This window comes from Lethenteron reissneri, chromosome 53 (genome assembly GCF_015708825.2).
Source record: "Lethenteron reissneri isolate LAM-NWPU_2019-01 chromosome 53, ASM1570882v1, whole genome shotgun sequence".
Taxonomy (NCBI): domain Eukaryota; kingdom Metazoa; phylum Chordata; class Hyperoartia; order Petromyzontiformes; family Petromyzontidae; genus Lethenteron; species Lethenteron reissneri.
Genome location: NC_083831.1, coordinates 9,638,476 through 9,659,170, shown reverse-complemented (window position 1 = coordinate 9,659,170; position 20,695 = coordinate 9,638,476). Strand labels below are relative to the sequence as shown.

Here is a 20,695-nt window from a genome sequence, read left to right as displayed (position 1 = left end):
TAATGTTTATTAGGCAAGGACCCTTTCGGTAACAAATGGGTCACACATCGATATTGTACAGCTGACAACATAATCACGAAGCTCCTTTGGGGAGAATGTTAAGAACAAAGTACTGCGTATGATCGTTTCTATTCTGTAGTTTATTTTGAATTACCCTGTGAGCCAATAAGCTCTTAAAGCGGGTTTCATCAACAACAAAAAACAACAATACTGCTTCCCCGACATACGTAACAAGTCACGGTGAAATGAGCTCACAATAAACAATTACAGATAAGGGAAACGAGAAATAGCAAAATCATAATCGCAATATAACAAGTGGCTTCTTCGTCGATGTGAAACGTGTGACCGTTCGATTCTGGGAAGCTTTGATCGGATAGGATAATGACTGTAAAGATTGTTTGTACATTTACATTGTGATGTTGGAAAAATGCCAAATCGAAACATTCAAAGAGCGTTGAGCGACGGCCCATTCGCTCCCGAAATTAAATTCCCAACGGCGAATTCAAAATCTGAGTTACTAACACCAAGTTCAACAGCATCATCATCATGCGAGGTAGGTAAAATCATCAACACGCAGGGAGGCTGCATCGATGGGTGCTAGCTAACAGCACTTGCCCCAACAGTCTGTCAAGGCTACGCGAGGCATCTTTGTCTTTGTGCGAGAGGAGCAGAGAGCGATCGCTCCACGCTGCGTGACTCATCACGGGCCCTCCTCCCGGATGAACCCGGGTAAACTGGCGTTCTCACTCGTACAGCTCCAGTTGCAATATTTTTCTGTCTTTTCTTGGATTTTCTGTTTGCACATAGTCACTTTAAGATGTTTTCTTGTTCATGTTTTTTTGTTTGTTGCGGTTGCACCCGATTCAAGAGCCGAATGGCTCACAGGGCTATATCTAATAAATAAACTTTGAGCTTTGAAATGAACTTTGAGTTATCCGGGCCATGAACACTGCATAACTGGATTTCAGCAGCAGCAGCAGCAGCCGGTTAACTGGAAGAGAGATCCGTAATCCGTCGACCCGCGGATAACGAGACCACGGTCAAACCGGAGTGGACTATATTCAAGGCGCATTACCAGACGCCGCGTGAATACATTACAACGCAGATCACGATATCGCATGTTTCTGCTTTCGTTCAATTTTGTGTGTGTGTGTGAACCCCGCCGCTGCTGAACCGGATGTCACAGCGGGGGTGTTTTAGTAATCGCGGATTTAAAACGTTCTTACCGAGGCACACTGGAACTAGTGCGTTGATGCATGGGAGGGGGGGGGGGGGATACGCAAAGATAGAATGACACGGGATTTCACACGACTGCAATTTCACATCTAGGTGGTCTAGCCCAGCCAGATGACCGCGTCAGCTGGAGTAAGCAGAGTCGTGGCTGCGATGTCCCCTTCGTATTTGTGGATCGGGGCATTGCGTCGTTGTTTGTTGCGTGCTCTGTTCTGAGCGACCCACGGTCGCACACTCGTGGTGGGCAAACCGTGTCAACCCAGACGGGTTACCACCGTATTCTTGTACGGGGAAACTTACAGTCAATCGGTTTGTTTGAAAAACCGTAATTGGCACCATCAAGTTCACGTGACCCTTGAGTTCATTTCATTCATATTGCTTCAGTCAATCATTGCTGTTTGCAAGAATATTGTTTTTAAAACTGGACTGTATTAAGTTTTTATTCCACTAAATACAATAAACTCCCTTTGACCAAATCACCCCTTAATCTGTCTTCACTCAACCCCAGGGCCCGTTTGAGATCTTGGAAGGCGAATGAGGCTTGAGCTGGGAGAATACTCACAGATGTCAACCCACACGAGTTACCCCGTATTCTTGTTATACAGCAGGGAAATTGAGTTTTCACGTCCGTACGGCGTACAGCCGTTTCAATACGGGCAACAAAATGTGTGTTTGTCTATTTGTTTGTGTTTCTCCCCTTGTGATGGGTCTTTGTAGGATGAACGTTGAGATGTATAAGGAGCACTGAGTGACCAATACGGTGTGAATTGGGTCTGTAATAAGGTAGGGCACTGATAAGGAGTTGACAGCTATGGGTGAGGTTTTTAATTTACCATTTGTGCATCAGGCTCGGGGTTAAAGACATTAGTTTACACTATTAACGAGAGACAAACTGGGATTGGGCAGGACGCTTCCTGGGCCAGAGGGGACGGTGGTTGCTGGTTCAAGAATAATAACCGAGTGGCAGCCAAGCAACGGAACGCAGAGAGTAGGTGGATTCATCTTCTTGGTTCTTACGGTAAAGTCACGTAGAATGGAAAAAAAACATAATAAAATAATTCTCACGACGTTTTTTCACCTTGAGGACGGCTGCTTGCGTTGTGGCCGAAACGTCGTGAGAATTATTTTATGATGTTTTATTTTTATTATTTTATTATTTCCATTCTACGTGACTTTACCGAAAGAACCAAGAAGATGAATCCCTGCAGTCACAAAAGCTTTAAATCGAAAGTAGGTGGATTGTTACATTCACGTCAGGCAGAGGAACATGTTGGCGGATTGGGGAGGCCTTCATCCAGCAGTGGATTGACCATGGCTGATGATGATGATAATGACGATGCTGATATTACAGCAGTGATAACTATCCCTATATCAGCGATTGGTACAAGGTATTGCTCAGGTGATATGCACGACAGCTTTTAAACTCTTACAAAAATATCAAAAAAATTATCAAAAACGTAATTTTTCTTCTTGGTTCTTTCGGTAAAGTCACGTAGAAGGGAAATAATAAAATAATAAAAATTAAACATAATAAAATAATTCTCACGACGTTTCGGCCACAACACAAGCAGCCGTCCTCAGGTGAAGAACAGGTCTGTCGGAAAGACAGCGTCTGATGCAGTCACGAAAGCTTTAAATCGAAAAAAAAACGTAATTTGTATAATTGAATTCAAGATCCTTTCAAAACTACAAATATCAAATTGTTGCACATCTAGGTTCAAAAAGGCAAAAGTTGAAAACATTTTGTCCTGAATTATCGGTCATTCATTATAATTTGCAGCGCTTTTGTCACTTTCACGCCTTGGTGAAGGCCTCCACACACCACGTGGGTCAAGGGGGTGTTGTGACCATACCTCACTATTCTGGTCAATGCGGGCTTGTGAAATATGAGGGTCAGGACTGCTTCAAACAATAGCGCTCGTCACTGATGTCAGTTGTGGCTGGGAATTTAACTCGGGTCTCTGGGTTCATGGCGCAGTGTGCTAATCACCGCTGCGAATGCGTAAAAAAAATGGTTTCAGGTTTTTTGTGTGTGTAAACTCACAGACTCACCTATGGTCTTCAACGTGTTAGCTTCCCGCTCCTTCTACAATGAGAATTATAGCACCAGCCACTCACTCAGGCCACGGCCGTCTCTATATATATTATTTTCCTATGGCTTCTCGGGTCTGTAAAAGTATATAGAACGCATTGAGGCAATCTGTTCGCACGTGGTACAAAATAAGGATGTCAAAGTTGTTGAATCGTGCAAATATCGACGAATGAGCGTTCGACACCCGGCATCAGCGTCAAAAGTTCAGCCCTAAAAGCGGGTACAGCAAGTAGATTGTGGTCAACTTGTATAGATTGTGTTGTATATATATAAGCGTTAACTTTTCAACAGAAACATCGTGAGGTTTCCCCAGGCAGTGCGGTGAAATCGTATACCCAAGAATACTCGCTCAGAAATTATCCAACAAAAAAATCCTCTTCTGAATAAGTCTTATGAGTCAGAAAGGGGCTTTTTTTTCTCAACATGTAAATGAAAGACAACTACTGTTAAACGATCGCAAACTGAAATTAGTTTCATTTATAAGAAACGCACTCCAGGTAAAAGACAAAGACTCCCCCATATATACATTATCATGCTGTTGGGGCAAGTGCTGTTAGCGAGCGCCTAAGAAGGCTGGCACGGTGCACGAGAAGGTGATGTGGCCAGCACCACACCCGTCCGTCTTTGTCTCCCTTGTTCTGATATTTACACGCCACGCCAGGGTATACTCATTTGAGGCCGAGTCGACCCAGGGGGAGGCCAAGGACCGGTTCAGCGCTAATTGTCATCGATGTCTGCCATGCGGGTGGCCGTGTCGGGAACGCTCAACGCAGCTCTGAGGCTGCCCCCCACAACACGCACAGCGCACACAACGACAAAGACAAAGATCCCCCGTATAGCCTCCAACAGACTGTAGGGGCAAGTGCTGTCAGCGAGTAGCACGTACGAAGGCCGGCACGCCACATGAGGGGGTTGGGTGGCCGGCACCACGCCCGACCGCCTTTGTCTCCCCCCGGTGGCGATGTTTACACACCGCATCCGGGCGCTCATTTGAGGCCGAGGCGACCTAGGAGAGGACCGGTTCAGACGATTGTCGTCACCGGTGTTTGCCGCAAGCGGGGCCCGGTTTGGTAGCGCGGCGTAGCGCGCTGACCGGCTGCCCCCCCCCCACGGCTCCCCGCACAAAGACAAAGACCCCCCGTATAGCCTTAATAGACTGTAGGGGCAAGTGCTGTTAGCGAGCACCTGTAAAGGCCGGCACGGCACACGAGGGGGTGGGTGGCCAACACCTTACCCGGCCTCCTTTGTCTCCCTAGCGGCGATGTTTACACATCACACCAGGTACTCATCTGAGGCTGAGTCGACCTATGAGAGGCCCAGGACCGGTTCAGATAATCGTCATTGGTGTTTTGCCGTGAGCGGGAATCGAACCCGGGTCGCCAGGTTCATAGCGCAGTGCGCTAACCGCTACACCACCGCTCCCCGCACAACGCACACACACACGTACAGACACACGCACGCGCGGAGAGTAGGAGCAGTGGTAAGAACGGTACCTGGGCATGTGGAGCTGATCCCTCGAGAGCAGGGAACTGTTCAGCCGACGAGAAGCGAGACTCGGCGGAGGACGTGCTGCATTGGGACTTCGTCTCCACGTCAAAATCCCGAAGCATTTCTCGTGCCGCTGATCCTGGCGAACGATGGTAGCTTGGTGTTCACGAAATCGACCGATCGGTGGGTTTCTCGTTTCGGTATATTTGTGTGTGTGTGTGTCTCTCTCTCCTCCGACCCCGGCTAACTTTCGAGTGAAATTCAAAAGGTCCACGGAACGCACTCCCCACCCCCCGCTCTCCGCCCGCCACTTTTGATTACTCACCGCTAATTGAGCCGAGCCGAGACGAGACTGACCCAAAGAAAACCTACAAGAAGAATGCGAAGGACTCTAACCGGCGACCACCACAGTAACGCGGATGAGTCACTTACTGACAGTGCCCGGCACAACTGAACTGATACACAAAGACAAAGATCCCCCGTGTAGCCTGTAACAGACCTCTGGGGCAAGTGCTGTTCGCGAGTAGCGCCTATGACGGCGCGCACGGAAGCAACTACGCCCAACCGCCTTTGTCTCCCCAGCGGCGGTGTCTACCACACACCGCACCAGATTACTCATTCGGAGGCCGCGTTAATCTCAGCGAGAGGCCCAAGACCGGTTGCTGTTGGCCGCGAGTGGCACCACGCACAGCACACACGCGCCACTACCCCCCCACCACTCCCCCAGCCAGCCACCCACCCACCCTCTCTACCTTTTTCCCTTTCTGGCAGGTTCAAAATAAATGAATGAACTCCCGGAGCGCGATGGGTGTCTCAATGAATGAGCAGCGAGACTTGTTAGCGAGCTTACAGCACGCCCCGCCTCAACTCCCTCCTCCTATGCTGTCACACACACACACGCACACGCCTTTTCTGCTGTCACACACACACATCTCTGAGTCACCCTCTCCGGAGTCAGTGGGGCGTTCCTCCTTTATTGGCCAACACGGGGACGGGGGGGAGTAGGTGCAATGATCTTTTCATCCTCTTTTTGAGTGGGGCGGGCGAGTTCGCCTAGTTCGTCCTACACTTTACGGCGGGGCATTATCACGGGGCTGGTTGTTATCTTTTTGTTTGCTTGTTTGTTGTTGTTGCTAAGAAACATTCAGATTCGGAGTTCAAAGTCAGAGGTGTCACGGTGATTTTTCATTGCCCGCTCGAACAATCACCGCTTACAGACCTGGGATAAATTCCGCACGTGTCTATGATGGGGGGGCGGGGGGGATACTCATGCCATTGACCCCAGAGGGATGATGGGCTGAGTCAACCCCCTCCCCTCTGCCGCCAACCAGGATTTGAACCGTTTAACAAGTGGGAGGCTTTCGCGAACAATATCATCCATAATAGAGGCTTTCTTGGGGGGGTTGGATTTTCGTATCACGAGCCGCTCGCTTTACCGCTGAGCCAGCCGGCTGGTCCACGGTTGGAGGGATACCCTGAATGTTTGTTCGATCTAAATTGAATAAGCAGCTGTTTAGAACTTGTGTTTGTTGTCTTTCTCCCCCGCACCTCCGATTGTCGTGATTGGCTACGTACGGTGCGAAAGAAGTTCGGAGGTTGTGGGTATTGGGCCAACATCCCAATGCACGAAACATGACCTGCATATTACTCAATTGGGAAACACAGGGGACATCAACTTCCTCCTTCGGGAAAAAATAAACTTGGCAGGACCCTCCTGACAGAGACTCCTGAGACTCAGCGAGGCTTTCCTGGGTTAAACGAGCCTCGTAGTAAATGATAATCAACAACAACCAAAACATAATATGGGTCGCGAAAAGCCGACGTGTTTAAATTACACAAAAACATGATTTGCGACAATATCTGAAGGGAGGGATTAAAACCGGGAAAATGTCAAAACTGGGTGGTTTTTAACTTTTGCCGACAAAACTGGATCCCAAATGTCAAAACTGGGTGGTCTTGGAAAACGACAGGCAAAACAGGGTGGTGCTTTTTGATATGACAAAACTGGGTGATGTTCAATGTGGACAAATGTCAAAACTGGGTGAAGAAGGTGTACGATTTAATGTATCATTTTGTACACGTTTAGGTCCTTGCGTTATTCATCCATATGTCGCCACAGATTTAGAGCGTTCCAAATGATGTTTCTCGTGGGTCATGTTCCATACCTTGCACCACAAACTTCCCGTTTGCATACTGGCACAGTGTGCCAGCTCGCTTACTTGCCGTTTGTATACTGGCACAGTGTGCCAGCTTGCAACTACAGTAACACTTTCAGCTCGCGAACATACACGAACTTGCCATTTGTATACTGGTACAGTGTGCCAGCTTGCATGCTACACCTACTACAGTAGAACGGTAGATAGTGTTTGCGTCGAGAAGTATGGTGCTGCACACTTAGAACAAAACATGTTTGTTACATATATATAACTACTTCGACGGGCAAGAGCGCTTGTTGTGGCCCTTGGCGTGACAGAAGGAGCACCGCGTGAGGCCCAATGGGCCACCTTCGCCACGGTTGCGAATCCGACGCTTCTTCGGGCGGCCAGCCTTCTTCTGGCGAGGAGGTGGCATCATGGTGTTGTCGCGTTGCAGCTCCTCGGCAATGGGCAGCTCGATACCGGCAACCGAGGTCCATGTCGTGTTGATGGCAGAGACTTGGTAACACACCGCACATGCGTCGTAGAGCTCGGGCATCCGCCCAAACGCCATGAGGGCACGAATGTAGTGCCGACACGGCAAGCCCATCTGCTTCATGTACCCGCACGTGCACGACCGAGAGCTGAGATCGACTCGGCGCTTGGCAGAGGCGTAGGCGTCTGGATCCTTGACGTATGCACGCGTCGAGGTACTCTCGTAGACCTTGTACCTCGGGGCCAACGCCTGCTGAGCGTCGATGAGTCCTTGAGCGTACGGCGTAATGACACGCCCTTGAGCGGCCCACTTCTCGGCGTCGCTGCGGTGGGCAAAGGCCGTCGTCATCATGTCTTCCATGTGGTGCATGAGGAAGTGGAAGGGGTCCATCTCGCGAGCCGGCAGGGCCTCGCTGTTCGTGGACTCCACAAAGTTCGTCGTGCGCCAGCCGTACAATGGCGTCGTGTGCAGGTGCGGGTAGAGCGCCCACGTGTGGGGGTCGATCTTGTTGTAGTACGTGGCCGCCGCAGGCAGAGCTACGCCCAAGCAGCCCAAGGAGCTGCGGAACGCGGCCTCGGAGGCGCACCCTTGGGCATCGTAGATGATGCCTTGGAGGTCGGGCGTGAACGCGGAGCCGATGTTGTCCACGCCGTTGCAGATCAAATGCCGCGTGCAGTGGATGAGCATGAGGTCCTTCCAGTCGGAGGCTAGGATGCCCGTGCCACGATCGCAGAAGACCGGCGTGCCGTCGAGCTCGATGTCGCTGGTCGTGCAGCAGTTGAGAAACCAGTCGTAGGCCGCTGCCGTCTCGGACGGCACCAGCGCCACGGCGAGAAGGACGTTGCGGTTGTTGCCGTCGCGCCCAACGAGGACGAGCATGGTTCCATTGTAGGCGCGCGCCTTCATGTGCGACCCGTCGATGCCGACGACGCGTTGAAGACTTGGCTGCAACGAGCGTGCGATCGGGTTGCAGATGAACGCACCCCAGAAGATGCCCGCGTCTTCTCGCACACTGCAGATCGTCGCATTGAGCTTGCCGAACGTCTCCACCAGCGAGTTGATGAACTCGAAGCCTGCATGGGCCGCACTCTCGTTCGCCGCGATGCACGTGTCCTTGGCGCGGTACATCATCCGGGTCGGGACAATGACGCGAGCAACGTCGGCGACCTGGGCAATGACAGTCGGTGCGGAGGTACGGGGGTTGGCGCGAAAGGCCGAACGGGCTGTCGTGTTCGCCTCCACTTGGCGCTGCGTGATCTTGGTAGTGCCCGTGCAGCCATGGTGATCCGTGCACAGCGCCGAGACGCGGAAGCCGCGTCGTTCCCCCGTGAGCTTCGTCAGCTTCACCTTGAAGGAACAAGGTGTTGAACTAGAGCAGACGATGGCAACGTGCCGTCCGCCGCTTCGCTTGAGGTCAAGGACCGCGCGCTTGTCTTGTTGCAAAGCAAAGTCTTGGATGCCGTGGATGGCCTCGCGGCGCGTGGTAAAAGTCTTCTTGGGGTGGAGGGTTGCCATTCGAATGTGAGCCGCTCCTCCACCTGTTTCGTGAAAAATGCTTGTGAAAAATCACGTTTCTACGTCTACTTTCAATTTTTCACGAGACAATATGTCTATTTTCATTGCCAGCAATTAGATTTTCCACACAATATTTCCGCCAATCACCAACGGTGGGCCAAAGGATTGACCAATCAACGAGATGCGTATTCGTTGGTTTGTTCCGCACCATTGGGACCATGGTCAGGAGCGTCAAGCAGGCTGGTCCATCTCCCAAGGACGTCGCCTTTGTCTCTGTGCTTGGTCGTTTGGCGGGCTATGGTCGAATGCATGGCAAATTTAAGGGTGTACAGTAGCGCGTAGCATCAACCAACAATCCAAAAGTTTGGTATTGACGCGAGTCACTAGTCTAGGTCATCACGCAAGGTGGCAGTGCGCCCGCCTGGTCGCAAGCCCGCCCCGAGCTCACTTCCGAGTCCGAGCCGTAGCTTGAAATGTTGGTCGTTGGGGTGCTGGCACACTGTGCCAGCGTACAAATATCAAGTGTGTGTAGTTATATGGTGCTGGCACACTGTGCCAGCATACTAATACCAAGTGTTTAGATGAATGGGGTGCTGGCACACTGTGCTAGTATACAATTATCAAGTGTATTTGACAAATGTCAAAACTGGGTGCACCCTGAGTGTCCAAAACTCAAGTTTTTGGCCACCCAGGGTGCACCCAGTTTTGACATTTGGGATCCAGTTTTGTCGGCAAAAGTTAAAAACCACCCAGTTTTGACATTTTCCCGATTAAAACCACGCGTAGTCCGGTGCTTGTATCAGTCATCAAACATTTCACGGAATAAAAAAAATGTTACGTACCATTTTTTTACGTCCTCCTCTATTCAACCTCGAGGCTCAAATGTTTAAATATAACCAATGAACCTACAGTCTGCGAATCACACTTTACAGAATAAACAGACAGCTGTCTGTCTGGCAACTTAAAACTAAATTGAGGTAACCGCTCTCGGTTTAAGGCCTCGCAAAGAGTGTACGAAGGTCGTTAAGTGCTTTTGTGGTGGAGTGTGGGACAGGATATGTTTTGTTATTACAGAGGTAAGAATCTGTGTCACGACATGAAAACAAAATGACATTTCAGTCCTTTGGAGTTTGGCCTTTTGAACCAATGTTTCCCATCAGTATTCATTTCAAATGCCCAACACTATGGGCTGGTTTCATCAGCACAGCCAGGCCTGTTATAGCAGATGACGCTGGGTTTGCCTGGTATTATAGGCAAAGGCACTCCACACAAATCCACAAATAGGCCCCACGATGAGCACGAAGCTGCGTGCTCATGCGCACATCAGCACGTGTGCTGATGAGACCCTGAAAGTGGACTACAAATTGCCTTGTTCACCCTTTGCCGTTCCAAGACGTCTGCAAGTTGTAGGGTAGGGGTGTCACATTCACCGCTGAATCTCGGAACGCACAAGCGGTTAGCGTTAATTTTATTAAGAGAGGCGTAGCGTCGTTGTGTTTTTAAGACGTTGTTCTCACCGCAGAGAACCGTAGCGACACGACCGCCGCAACTACGATAGCTGGCGCCCAACTGAAAGGCAAAAGGGGCAGCATCTGCAATTACTTTCTCGTCTCTCTGCTGGCGGAAGGTCCTCAACTTGAGACAGCTGTAGAGAGGGCCACACCTAATAAACAAACAAGAAAATCTGATCGTTTTTAATTAAATTTAATCAAATACCAAGTTTTGGGAAGATTGTCTCCTTCCATAAAACATTTGAATATTCATCGCTGGCTCAGTGAAATTAACGGATAAGAGCATTGCCCTATGCTGTTATGATCAAAGGGACAAGTTGATATATATACTTTTACTGATTTACTGAAGTATTGTTCTTGAGTTGATTGTAATTATTTCAGCGGCAACATGTATACATATAAATATACAGGTTTTATATATTTGTTTGGCTGAAAGCTGTAGGAGTGGAGGGGATAACAGCTCATTGCACTATGAACCTGGTGTCACCTGAGTTCGATTCCCGGCCACGGCTAACACGAGTGGCGAAACATATCTCAAGGGTTCCTGTTTCCCAACAACCCCAACACTACTTCACCGACTCGCATTGACCAGCCTGGTGAAGTATGGTCAAACAACTCCCGTGGTCAGCACGGCACGGGGGTGGACTTCATCCACCAGTTGATTTACAATAATAACAATAGTACGAGTAACTCATTAGACAGCTGTACTGGGGCACATTTCTCTAACAGCGATGGTCCATGCCCATGCCATCTGGCAGTTCACCAGCATTGTTTCAAGATAACCCGACTCTGCATATAAGGCGATGAATGTCAAAACCGGTGCGGTGTTTTTTAGCCATGCCTTGAACCAACGCCTGCTGACATTACATACTCCTCAGCACGTCGTGTGGATGATGGGCGTGTAAAAGAATAACACGCACACATTCGCTTATTTGTTTTACGTGGAGGGGACAGATATGGGAAGGAAATGTAATTACTGTGTGCCTATTTAATTGCTTTGCTTCGTGACACACGTTCCACACGATCCCCGCCTGCCACGTGATCCGACAGTGACAACATCGCGCGGTGTTTTCCGTGAGACGCGCCACCTTGTGGCTTAACGTTGAACATCGTCTCGTGAACGCGGCTTCGAAAACTGGGAACAGTTTCACATAATTATTATTTAAAAAATAAAAAAACACGCTTTAATGAAATGTACCGTCCTAGTAATGGAAGAACTCCACGACTCCAGGAAGTGGCCCCGAAGCTTGCCATAACGTCAGGGACCGTGGCCAATTACAGCCAACGTCAGTTGACCGTAGACAATTAGACCCGAGCCGAAACATAACATATAAAAACATTTTTTAAAAATATTTTTCTTTAATTTTTTATGATAGAATATAGTATTGTCATCAGTACGACATAAGTATACCAAGTTTGCAGTCGATAACACATTGGGAAGTGTGTTACAATTGAGTTACAAGATTTGATGATACAACAACAACGATAACAACAACAGACAGTGAGTTAATAGAAAGCGTGTAATGATTAAAAGTTAATTGCGGTCCAGCGGGATCGATGCGTGATGCGGATGGGCAATTGAACAATGCAGCCGTCACCCAGCGATGTAACGAATTCTGCACGGCCTGGGAATCGAGATTCGATTACAGGACTCACACATCCTCGGTTTCAGTCACCGCAGGTGCTCAAGTGCAGCGAGTTGATGGCCTCATGTCTGGCCATCAAGCTCGGACGAGGATCAAACTCGCTCGCAATATAAAAAAAACAACGAGAAGCCTACTTTCATCTTGGTTGACAGCCAGGGATTTGCACCCAGGGCGATCAGTGGTGTTGACTCAACGTTTCCATCATAAGCTAGACTGACAGAAAGACAATTTGAGGATTAACGCGTCGTACGAGCGCAGTGGGCGGTGCTGCTGCTGCTGCCGTGTAATGGTTCGCGTAGTGGATCGATCCTCCTGGCTGCGTTTGAAACAATGGAGCAAAGTTTCTTGATTTCCCCCTCTCGCCACAGCCCTCGTCCACCCAGCAGCGTCAAATGGGAACGTCGCAGATGAATGGATGGGCAGGTCACGTGTGCGGTGGGGTAAAAACGTGGGGATGTTTTCCACCGCTTGCCAAGATGAAATAGTCCATAGTAGAGTTTTTACTCGGGTTAGATCGCGTAAATATATAAATGCGTCGTGAAAACCCGCCACCACCCGACACGACTAACTAGTAAGGGTTGTCACGTAAACAGAATGTCGTGCCAATTCGTCACTAGTACAGCACTAACCGGTGTGTTGGAGAGCCAAGCCACAAAATTAACAATCTGAGTACGACGTTTCGCCAGTAATTACAACTCGCTTCATCAGCCAGATTTGTGGAGAAGTCTAACCGTTTCGTTCCTTATGATGAAATAGGTCACATTTTTATTTATTTATTTAGCCAGGGTAAGGCCCGCTGAGATGTGCAGCTCTTTCTCAGAAGCGATCTGGCTATCTATCACAAACGAGAGCTCAACGAAGTGGCTTATCACGTGAATAAGTAATATTTAAAAATACTTTTTAAAAAACACGCTTTAATGAAATGTACCGTACGAGTAATGGCAAAACTCCACAACTCCAGGAAGTGGCCCCGAAGCTTGCCATAACGTAAGGGACCGTGGTGATTTACAGCCAACGTCAGTTGACCGTGGACAATTAGACCCAAGCCGAAACATAACATAGAAAAAAAGATAGTTTAAAAATATTTTATTTATTTTAATGATAGAATATAGTATTGTCATCAGTATGACATAAGTATACCAAGTTTGCAGTCGATAGCACATTGGGAAGTGGGTTAAAATTGAGTTACAAGATTTGAGGATACGACAACAACAACAGAGTGAGCTAATAGAAAGCGTGTAAAAAGATTGTTTAAATTTTGATTTTTAACGATAGAATATAGTATTGTCATCAGTATGACTTAAGTATACCAAGTTCGCAATCGATAGCACATTGGGAAGTGGGTTAAAATGAGTTACAAGATTTGTGGATACGACAACAACAACAACAGACAGAGTGAGTTAAATAAAAGCGTGTAAAATAAAATGTTCTAGCAGCCAAATACTCTAAACGCACGTTCATTCTAATTGTGGGAGGAAAAACCCGGAGGACCCGGAGGAAAAATCCACGCGACCACGGGGAGAACATGCAAACCTCCACAGTCGGAATCGAACCCACGACCTCCTGTATACCAGGCGAGGTAGTTAACATCTCGCTGCTGCGGCGCCCTCTCGAGAGGGGCTTTCCAGAGTCCCCTCTAGTGGAAAAAAACATCTCCCCATAAAGAGATATATAATCAATAAATGTTTAAGCAAGAATAATTGTTTTAATTTTCGATTTAAAGCTTTCGTGACTGCAGGGATTCATCTTTTTGGTTATTTCGGTAAAGTCACGTAGAAGGGAAGTAATAAAATAATAAAAATTAAACATAATAAAATTATTCTCACGACGTTTCGGCCACAACGCAAGCAGCCGTCCTCAGGTGAAGAACAGGTCTGTCAGAAAGACAGCGTTTGAATGAACACCACCAGGCTTGGCAGTGTATATTTAAGCTGGGTTGGAGGGGGAAGAGCGCCTTGACAAATAAATTTGCATATCAAGAGGAATTTAGCATATTTATGGGAAATGCAGGTATGTGATTAGTACGACTTATGCCCGTGCATTATGCAGGATTAGCAGCATCAAAGGGAGGGGATATGGGAAATGCAGGTATGTGATTAGTACTACTTATGCCCGTGTATTATTATTTCCATTCTACTGTGACTTTACCGAAAGAACCAAGAAGATTTACGCATTTTTTTATTTTAATTTTTTTCTTTATTTTTTTATTATTTTTTATCAAAATTTCATAACCCGACATATACAACAGCACTTCAGCCAGCAGTGGAGCGAGCGAGCAATTTCAGGGCCGCACCTTTACCTTTTCACGCATACCGTATCACAACTACGTTACAATATAAAAAAAAAACTATTATAGAAAAAATAATCACTGATGTTTTCCCATTCAAATTGCATATTCGCAAATGTATTTTCAGTTTTTAATTTCAGCAGTTAAGTACTGGACAACTTGGGGGTTCTTGAATTATTGTAGTAAAACTCCTGGGCGGGTCATCGTGGAGCCTATTTGTAGATTGTTTTTGGTGGAGTGCTTTTGCCTATAATGATGGGCCGAACCAAGCAAGCATCGTTAGTTTTAACAGGCCTGACTGTGCTGATGAAACTCTGGAAGTCGAAACCAGCCCACACCGTTGGGGAATTTGAAATGAGTAGTGATGGAAAACATTGCTTCAAAATCCCTGACTCCGACGGACTGAAATGTAACTTATACATTTTGTATGTGGCGACACAGATTATTGCCTCTGTGAAGTGTGGAGATGATAGCTTCATCCGGCAGTGGATTCACAAAGGGCTTCAAATTATTATTATAAGCTATATATAGTTACTCTTGAGTTCTTTCGGTAAAGTCACGTAGGTGAAAATAAAATTTAAAATAACTAAATCACGACGTTTCGGAGGCAACACAAGCTTCTGTCATTAGGTGGGACAACCCCAGCAAAATTGTTTTACTGTACTACTACAGTAAAACAAGAGCTTTGTGGCGTCATATTTGAGGGGAGGGGGGGGTCTGACTTTTTGTGACGCCGTGTGACGAGGTGGGGGGGGGGGGGGGGTCAAAAATTGTCCAAAATCGCGTGACCTCATTTATGGACGGCCCCATACGCGGAGACACGGAACGGAGGCCCGTTTATATAGACGTCTGTGTGCACGTGTGCCGGCCACGAAGACAAGCTGCGTGGTGTGCCCTTCTGGAGGGGAATTGTCTCACTCGACCAGAGGTCACGGTGACTGAGGAAGTACCACCGGGGTTTGCGACACAGCAATCGTGAACGAAAATTCATTACGCAAGTCACAGCTGCCTGTTGAAAGCGAGACTTGACGATGACTAAAGAGAAGCCGATGAGACAGCGTGTCCTGCCGACTAAGCCACGTGCGTTCAGAAAACACGGCCACAGCAATAAGCAACAACAACAACAACAAAAACGAGAACAGAAATTGAAAATGTTTGATTTAAAGCTTTCGTGACTGCAGGGATTCATCTTCTTGGTTCTTTCGGTAAAGTCACGTAGAATGGAAACAAAAATAATAATAAAATAAAACATTATAAAATGATTCTCACGACGCTGTCTCCCCGACAGACCAGGTCTTCACCTGAAGACGGCTGTTTGCGTTGTGGCCGAAACGTCGTGAGAATTATTTTATTATGTTTTATTTTATTATTGTTATTGTTTCCATTCTACGTGACTTTACCGAAAGAACCAAGAAAATTGAAAAGTGTCAAGCAAAGAAGCAGGTCCATTCGTTCGTCACGCGCGCTCAGCGACGACGGACGCCTTGCGCCCCGAACGCGTCATTGGGTGACCTTCTTGGGACAGCGTTCGCATCCAGCTGCTCTTGGGTTGCCACTCAGCACTTGTCTCGAGTGATTTGTTTGATCCGCGGATCGTGGAGTGGCAGGAAGTGGGTGACCACGGAGGTGGCCCCATTCTTTAGAGCGGTGGTTCTTCTTCTTTCTTGATTTGAAGCTCTCGTGACTGCAGGAATCCATACTCTTTGGATCTTTCGGTAAAGTCACGTGGGGTATGAAATAATATAAATCACAAGCGGTCGTCTCTCAGGTGGAAAAAACATCACCCAGCAGTGGAACCCGGGGTGCACGCTGTACCCCCTGGGATGTGCGAGATGCCCTTTCTGGGGCGGGGGGGGGGGGTGCGCGACATGGCCTGATTATTTAAATTAAGATAAATAATCGAAAGCACAAATTCATCAAGGGCACGTAAGTTACAACTACTTTGTTTCATGGTACTCTATGTATTTAGTAACATTATAATTTTTTAAAACGATTTAGAACCAAGCGGGTGCAAGGCTGCAGTGAAAGTTAAGGCCCACTGCCGTAGAGTGTAGTGACTACACTTGTATTTTATTACTGCACGAGCTAAGGCTCACTGAGCCACGTAGGCCCTTTGTCGTAAGCCACATTGATCGTCGTGGTTTCAGCGTTCCACGTTACTTCGTTTCAGCTTTTCACCTTCGCTGCTCGGCGGTTGTGACTTTTGTTTCCAGAAGTGGCTGCAGTAAAGTTAAGCACCGCTTCGTTCGCGGGTCGCAGTCCTCGCTTTGCAACGTCGACCGGCCGCCAACCGAAGTGGGACATTTGCTGCAGGAGTCTGCCCATCAAGACGGGGCTAGGCGGTACACGAAGTTGACAGCCGTCTGCCTCGAACCGAGCGCCCGAAGCTACGTCGACGCTTTCTGGCGAAGGTCGAACCACCGTCGGAAGCCGCCGGAGAGATGTCTGCTTGGAGATTCAAACGGAGAAGCGAGAAAAGGCGTCGCGCACGGAAGGGAGAAGACGCGTCGGGTTAATGGCATCATCCGAACTGTGAAGAAAAGTGAAGCGGGGAGCTTGGGCAGGGCGCGTCACGGGCACAAGGGACCCAGGATGACCTACGGGTCAAGAGTGGTAACGGAGTGGCAGCCAAAGTTTGAAACGCGTCCCGAGAGCACGTGCACAGGGGAGACGGAGCGATGGAAACACCTCCACGTGAGGTTCTTCGGTGGATGATTACATCGCCGTGTGAATGAGGGATGGTGGCGTCTTGGGGAGGCCTTCATTACAGCAGTGGCTGATGATGACGACGATGCAAATGCTTCGATTAATTCAGCGCCCACACCATGACCTATTCAAACCCACAAACGTTATTTTATCGCCCTTCGTAGGCCACGCTGACGGAAATAGGAAGCGGGGTGGTTTCGTGATTGTTTCGGAGTACTCCGTGCAAGGGCGGAGTTGATTTCTCATCCCAAAGTTCAATTTCCGGGAATCCAGTTGCGACACCTCTCCCCTTCGACCCACGCGTTGACCGCTTCGAAAGGGAAACGCGTTCGGCAAATGAACGATTTATATCATCATGAGCGTCATCATCAGCCTCTCGGCCAATCCACCGCTGGACGAAGGCCACTCCACTCCGTGGCCATCTCTCGCAGGCCGGCGATGTTGAATCATTCACCTGGCGCCTGTGTAGAGGTGTAATTGTGTATGGGCACGGATGGCTAACAAACACAAGGGGCGTGGTTAGGGCTGCACACAGAGGAGGTGCTCACACCGACGTCCGCACCTGCATCCCCCACGGGCCCCTCCCGGGGGCCGAGTGCTATAAAAGGTGGTGAGCCGGAGGGCTCGAGGTCGAGTGTTAGCTTTAACCAGCGAAGAGTGAAGACCAGCTAGAATAGGCCCCGGAGCTCCCCTGGCTCGCTGTCCTTGTCAGGGCCGACCAGGGCAAGCCGGTGGCGTGGCCCCGAGAGCCCAGACTGACGTTCTTATAAGAGCCGGTCTGGAGACTCAGGGTGCCGGGATCCCAGCTTGACCAGGGCTGGGATAGGTAGCCTCCCCTAGCTCCGTAGTGGAAGACTCAGGCGTAGGTTAGCGGGGTTAGATGTTGTGTCTCCCTGTTAGACGAGTGAAGGGGACGATACCACTTTAAGTGCTGTGTGTACCCGTTACTGTGCACAAGTTGGTGTTAATAAATAAGTGTGCCTCCGACCCCGTCGTCAAAGCCTCCTGAATACTTACTACACCTGCACACGTGCTCATATAATCACTGCATCTCTCCCCAACTCTCCAATGCGCTGTATCAGTTGGTGTATCAGTTGGCTGTCACCACGAGGGAGATTCAGGGTTAACACGTACTGGTGGTAGTAGGCTTTCGCGACCAAATATTATCCGTAACAGAGGTTTTTTGGGTTAGATCGCGTAAATATAAATGTGTCGTTGAACCCGCCACCACCCGACAGCCAATTAGTAAGGTGTGTCACGCAAACAATTCGAATGTTTTGGAATGTTCAGCTTACGTGACATACCTTAACAAATTGGCTGTGTCGGGTGGTAGTGGGTTTAACGACACATTTGTATTTACGTGATCTAACCCAGATACCTCTATTATGGATGTTATCGTTCTGAAACATAGTTGAATTCCCTCTTCTTTACATCGAATCGGGAATTGGCCCTGCTACAGACACTTTGCATGAACTACCTAGGGGCACACCTCAGCAGATGTGCTCCAAAACTGCTGCCCCTATCACTGATCCACTCAGTGTCACTGCCCTCCAGCCTGGCCCAGTAGCTGGGACTGCTGCCCCGATCACTGATCCACTCAGTGTCACTGCCCTCCAGCCTGGCCCAGTAGCTGGGACTGCTGCTCCTATCACTGATCCACTCAGTGTCACTGCCCTCCAGCCTGGCCCAGTAGCTGGGACTGCTGCCCCGATCACTGATCCACTCAGTGTCACTGCCCTCCAGCCTGGCCCAGTAGCTGGGACTGCTGCCCCGATCACTGATCCACTCAGTGTCACTGCCCTCTAGCCTGGCCCAGTAGCTGGGACTGCTGCCCCTATCACTGATCCAATCAGTGTCACTGCTCTCTAGCCTGGCGCAGTAGCTGGGACTGCTGCCCCGATCACTGATCCACTCAGTGTCACTGCCCTCCAGCCTGGCCCAGTAGCTGGGACTGCTGCCCCTATCACTGATCCACTCAGTGTCACTGCCATCCAGCCTGGCCCAGTAGCTGGGACTGCTGCCCCGATCACTGATCCACTCAGTGTCACTGCCATCCAGCCTGGTCCAGTAGCTGGGACTGCTGCCCCTATCACTGTTCCACTCAGTGTCACTGCCATCCAGCCTGGTCCAGTAGCTGGGACTGCTGCCCCGATCACTGATCCACTCAGTGTCACTGCCCTCCAGCCTGGCCCAGTAGATGGGACTGCTGCCCCTATCACTGATCCACTCAGTGTCACTGCCATCCAGCCTGGCCCAGTAGCTGGGACTGCTGCCCCTATCACTGATCCACTCAGTGTCACTGCCCTCTAGCCTGGTCCAGTAGCTGGGAGTGCTGCCCCGATCACTGATCCACTCAGTGTCACTGCCCTCCAGCCTGGCCCAGTAGCTGGGACTGCTGCCCCTATCACTGATCCACTCAGTGTCTCTGCCATCCAGCCTGGTCCAGTAGCTGGGACTGCTGCCCCTATCACTGATCCACTCAGTGTCACTGCCATCCAGCCTGGTCCAGTAGCTGGGACTGCTGCCCCTATCACTGATCCACTCAGTGTCACTGCCCTCTAGCCTGGTCCAGTAGCTGGGACTGCTGCCCCTATCACTGATCCACTCAGTGTCACTGCCATCCAGCCTGGTCCAGTAGCTGGGAGTGCTGCCCCGATCACTGATCCACTCAGTGTCACTGCCCTCCAGCCTGGCCCAGTAGCTGGGACTGCTGCCCCGATCACTGATCCACTCAGTGTCACTGCCCTCCAGCCTGGCCCAGTAGCTGGGACTGCTGCCCCTATCATTGATTCACTCAGTGTCACTGCCCTCCAGCCTGGCCCAGTAGCTGGGACTGCTGCCCCTATCACTGATCCACTCACAACGTTTACTATTCGTGTACGAGGTGTCGCCGGTAATGTTAACCAGCCTCACGAGGCGACAGCGAGAATTCTGTTAAATCACCGGGGCACCAGTTCCCTGGCTCCCCCATTCTGCCGAACATTCTGCCACTGAATATATCCGCAGAGACATCCCAAAATGCAAAGGGAGTTTTACACGTATTTATTTATTGCCAACGACACCAAACCGAGGGCGAGATGGCAGGATGCGTTGGAAACAAGATAAGGAGGCAGTCAGTGTAAGTCTGGGGATCTCTATGCGAGTCTATTACGGGTCTGTATATCAGTGCATGTGTTGTAGTAGTGAGGCATGTTGTTGTTGTCTTTGAACGTGACCCACGAGCCCGTTTCGTCTCCGCAACGTCGCGCTGACGTTCCCCACGCGGACATTTGAAATTTCTCCCGCACGGTATTCGTGCCGCGGCCAAAGGAAATCTTTCGCGGGGTGAGAAACAGTGCCGGATTATCCTAAGTTGCACAAGTAGCTACATATGTAGTAGCTACAGGGCGCCGCACTTTCAAGGGCCCCGCGCTAAATGCTTTCAAGCTATTAATTCCTATTCAGTGATTCTGCACTTGCTCTATTACTATAGTACTATACCGCCTTCAACGTTGATGAACGACTGGGTGTTTGAGGTTATCGATTTGTCGTGTCATCTGGCTGTACAGCAGATGAAAAAATAAAATTACTTTACAATGCAAGTAAA

At 49.3% G+C, this 20,695-nt stretch overlaps 2 protein-coding genes across 2 annotated transcripts in view; both read right to left on the bottom strand.

Annotated features, from left to right (window-relative positions):
* Positions 1-5,499, bottom strand: part of LOC133356181 (fos-related antigen 1-like) — a 33,536-nt gene extending 28,037 nt beyond the window's left edge. Inside the window, exon 1 of the mRNA XM_061573559.1 lies at positions 4,819-5,499. Within this exon, the coding sequence (XP_061429543.1) occupies positions 4,819-4,935 (117 nt within the window). The 5' untranslated portion in view covers positions 4,936-5,499. The remainder of the gene's footprint in view (positions 1-4,818) is intronic.
* Positions 5,500-16,790: 11,291 nt separating this feature from the next.
* Positions 16,791-20,080, bottom strand: LOC133356218 (LWamide neuropeptides-like). Its single transcript, XM_061573593.1, has 3 exons — positions 20,061-20,080; positions 18,599-19,879; positions 16,791-16,848 (listed from the first exon to the last, which is right to left on the bottom strand). Exons 1-3 carry the CDS (start codon positions 20,078-20,080, stop codon positions 16,791-16,793), a joined length of 1,359 nt encoding a protein of 452 aa, XP_061429577.1.
* Between the last annotated feature and the right edge of the window lie 615 nt (positions 20,081-20,695).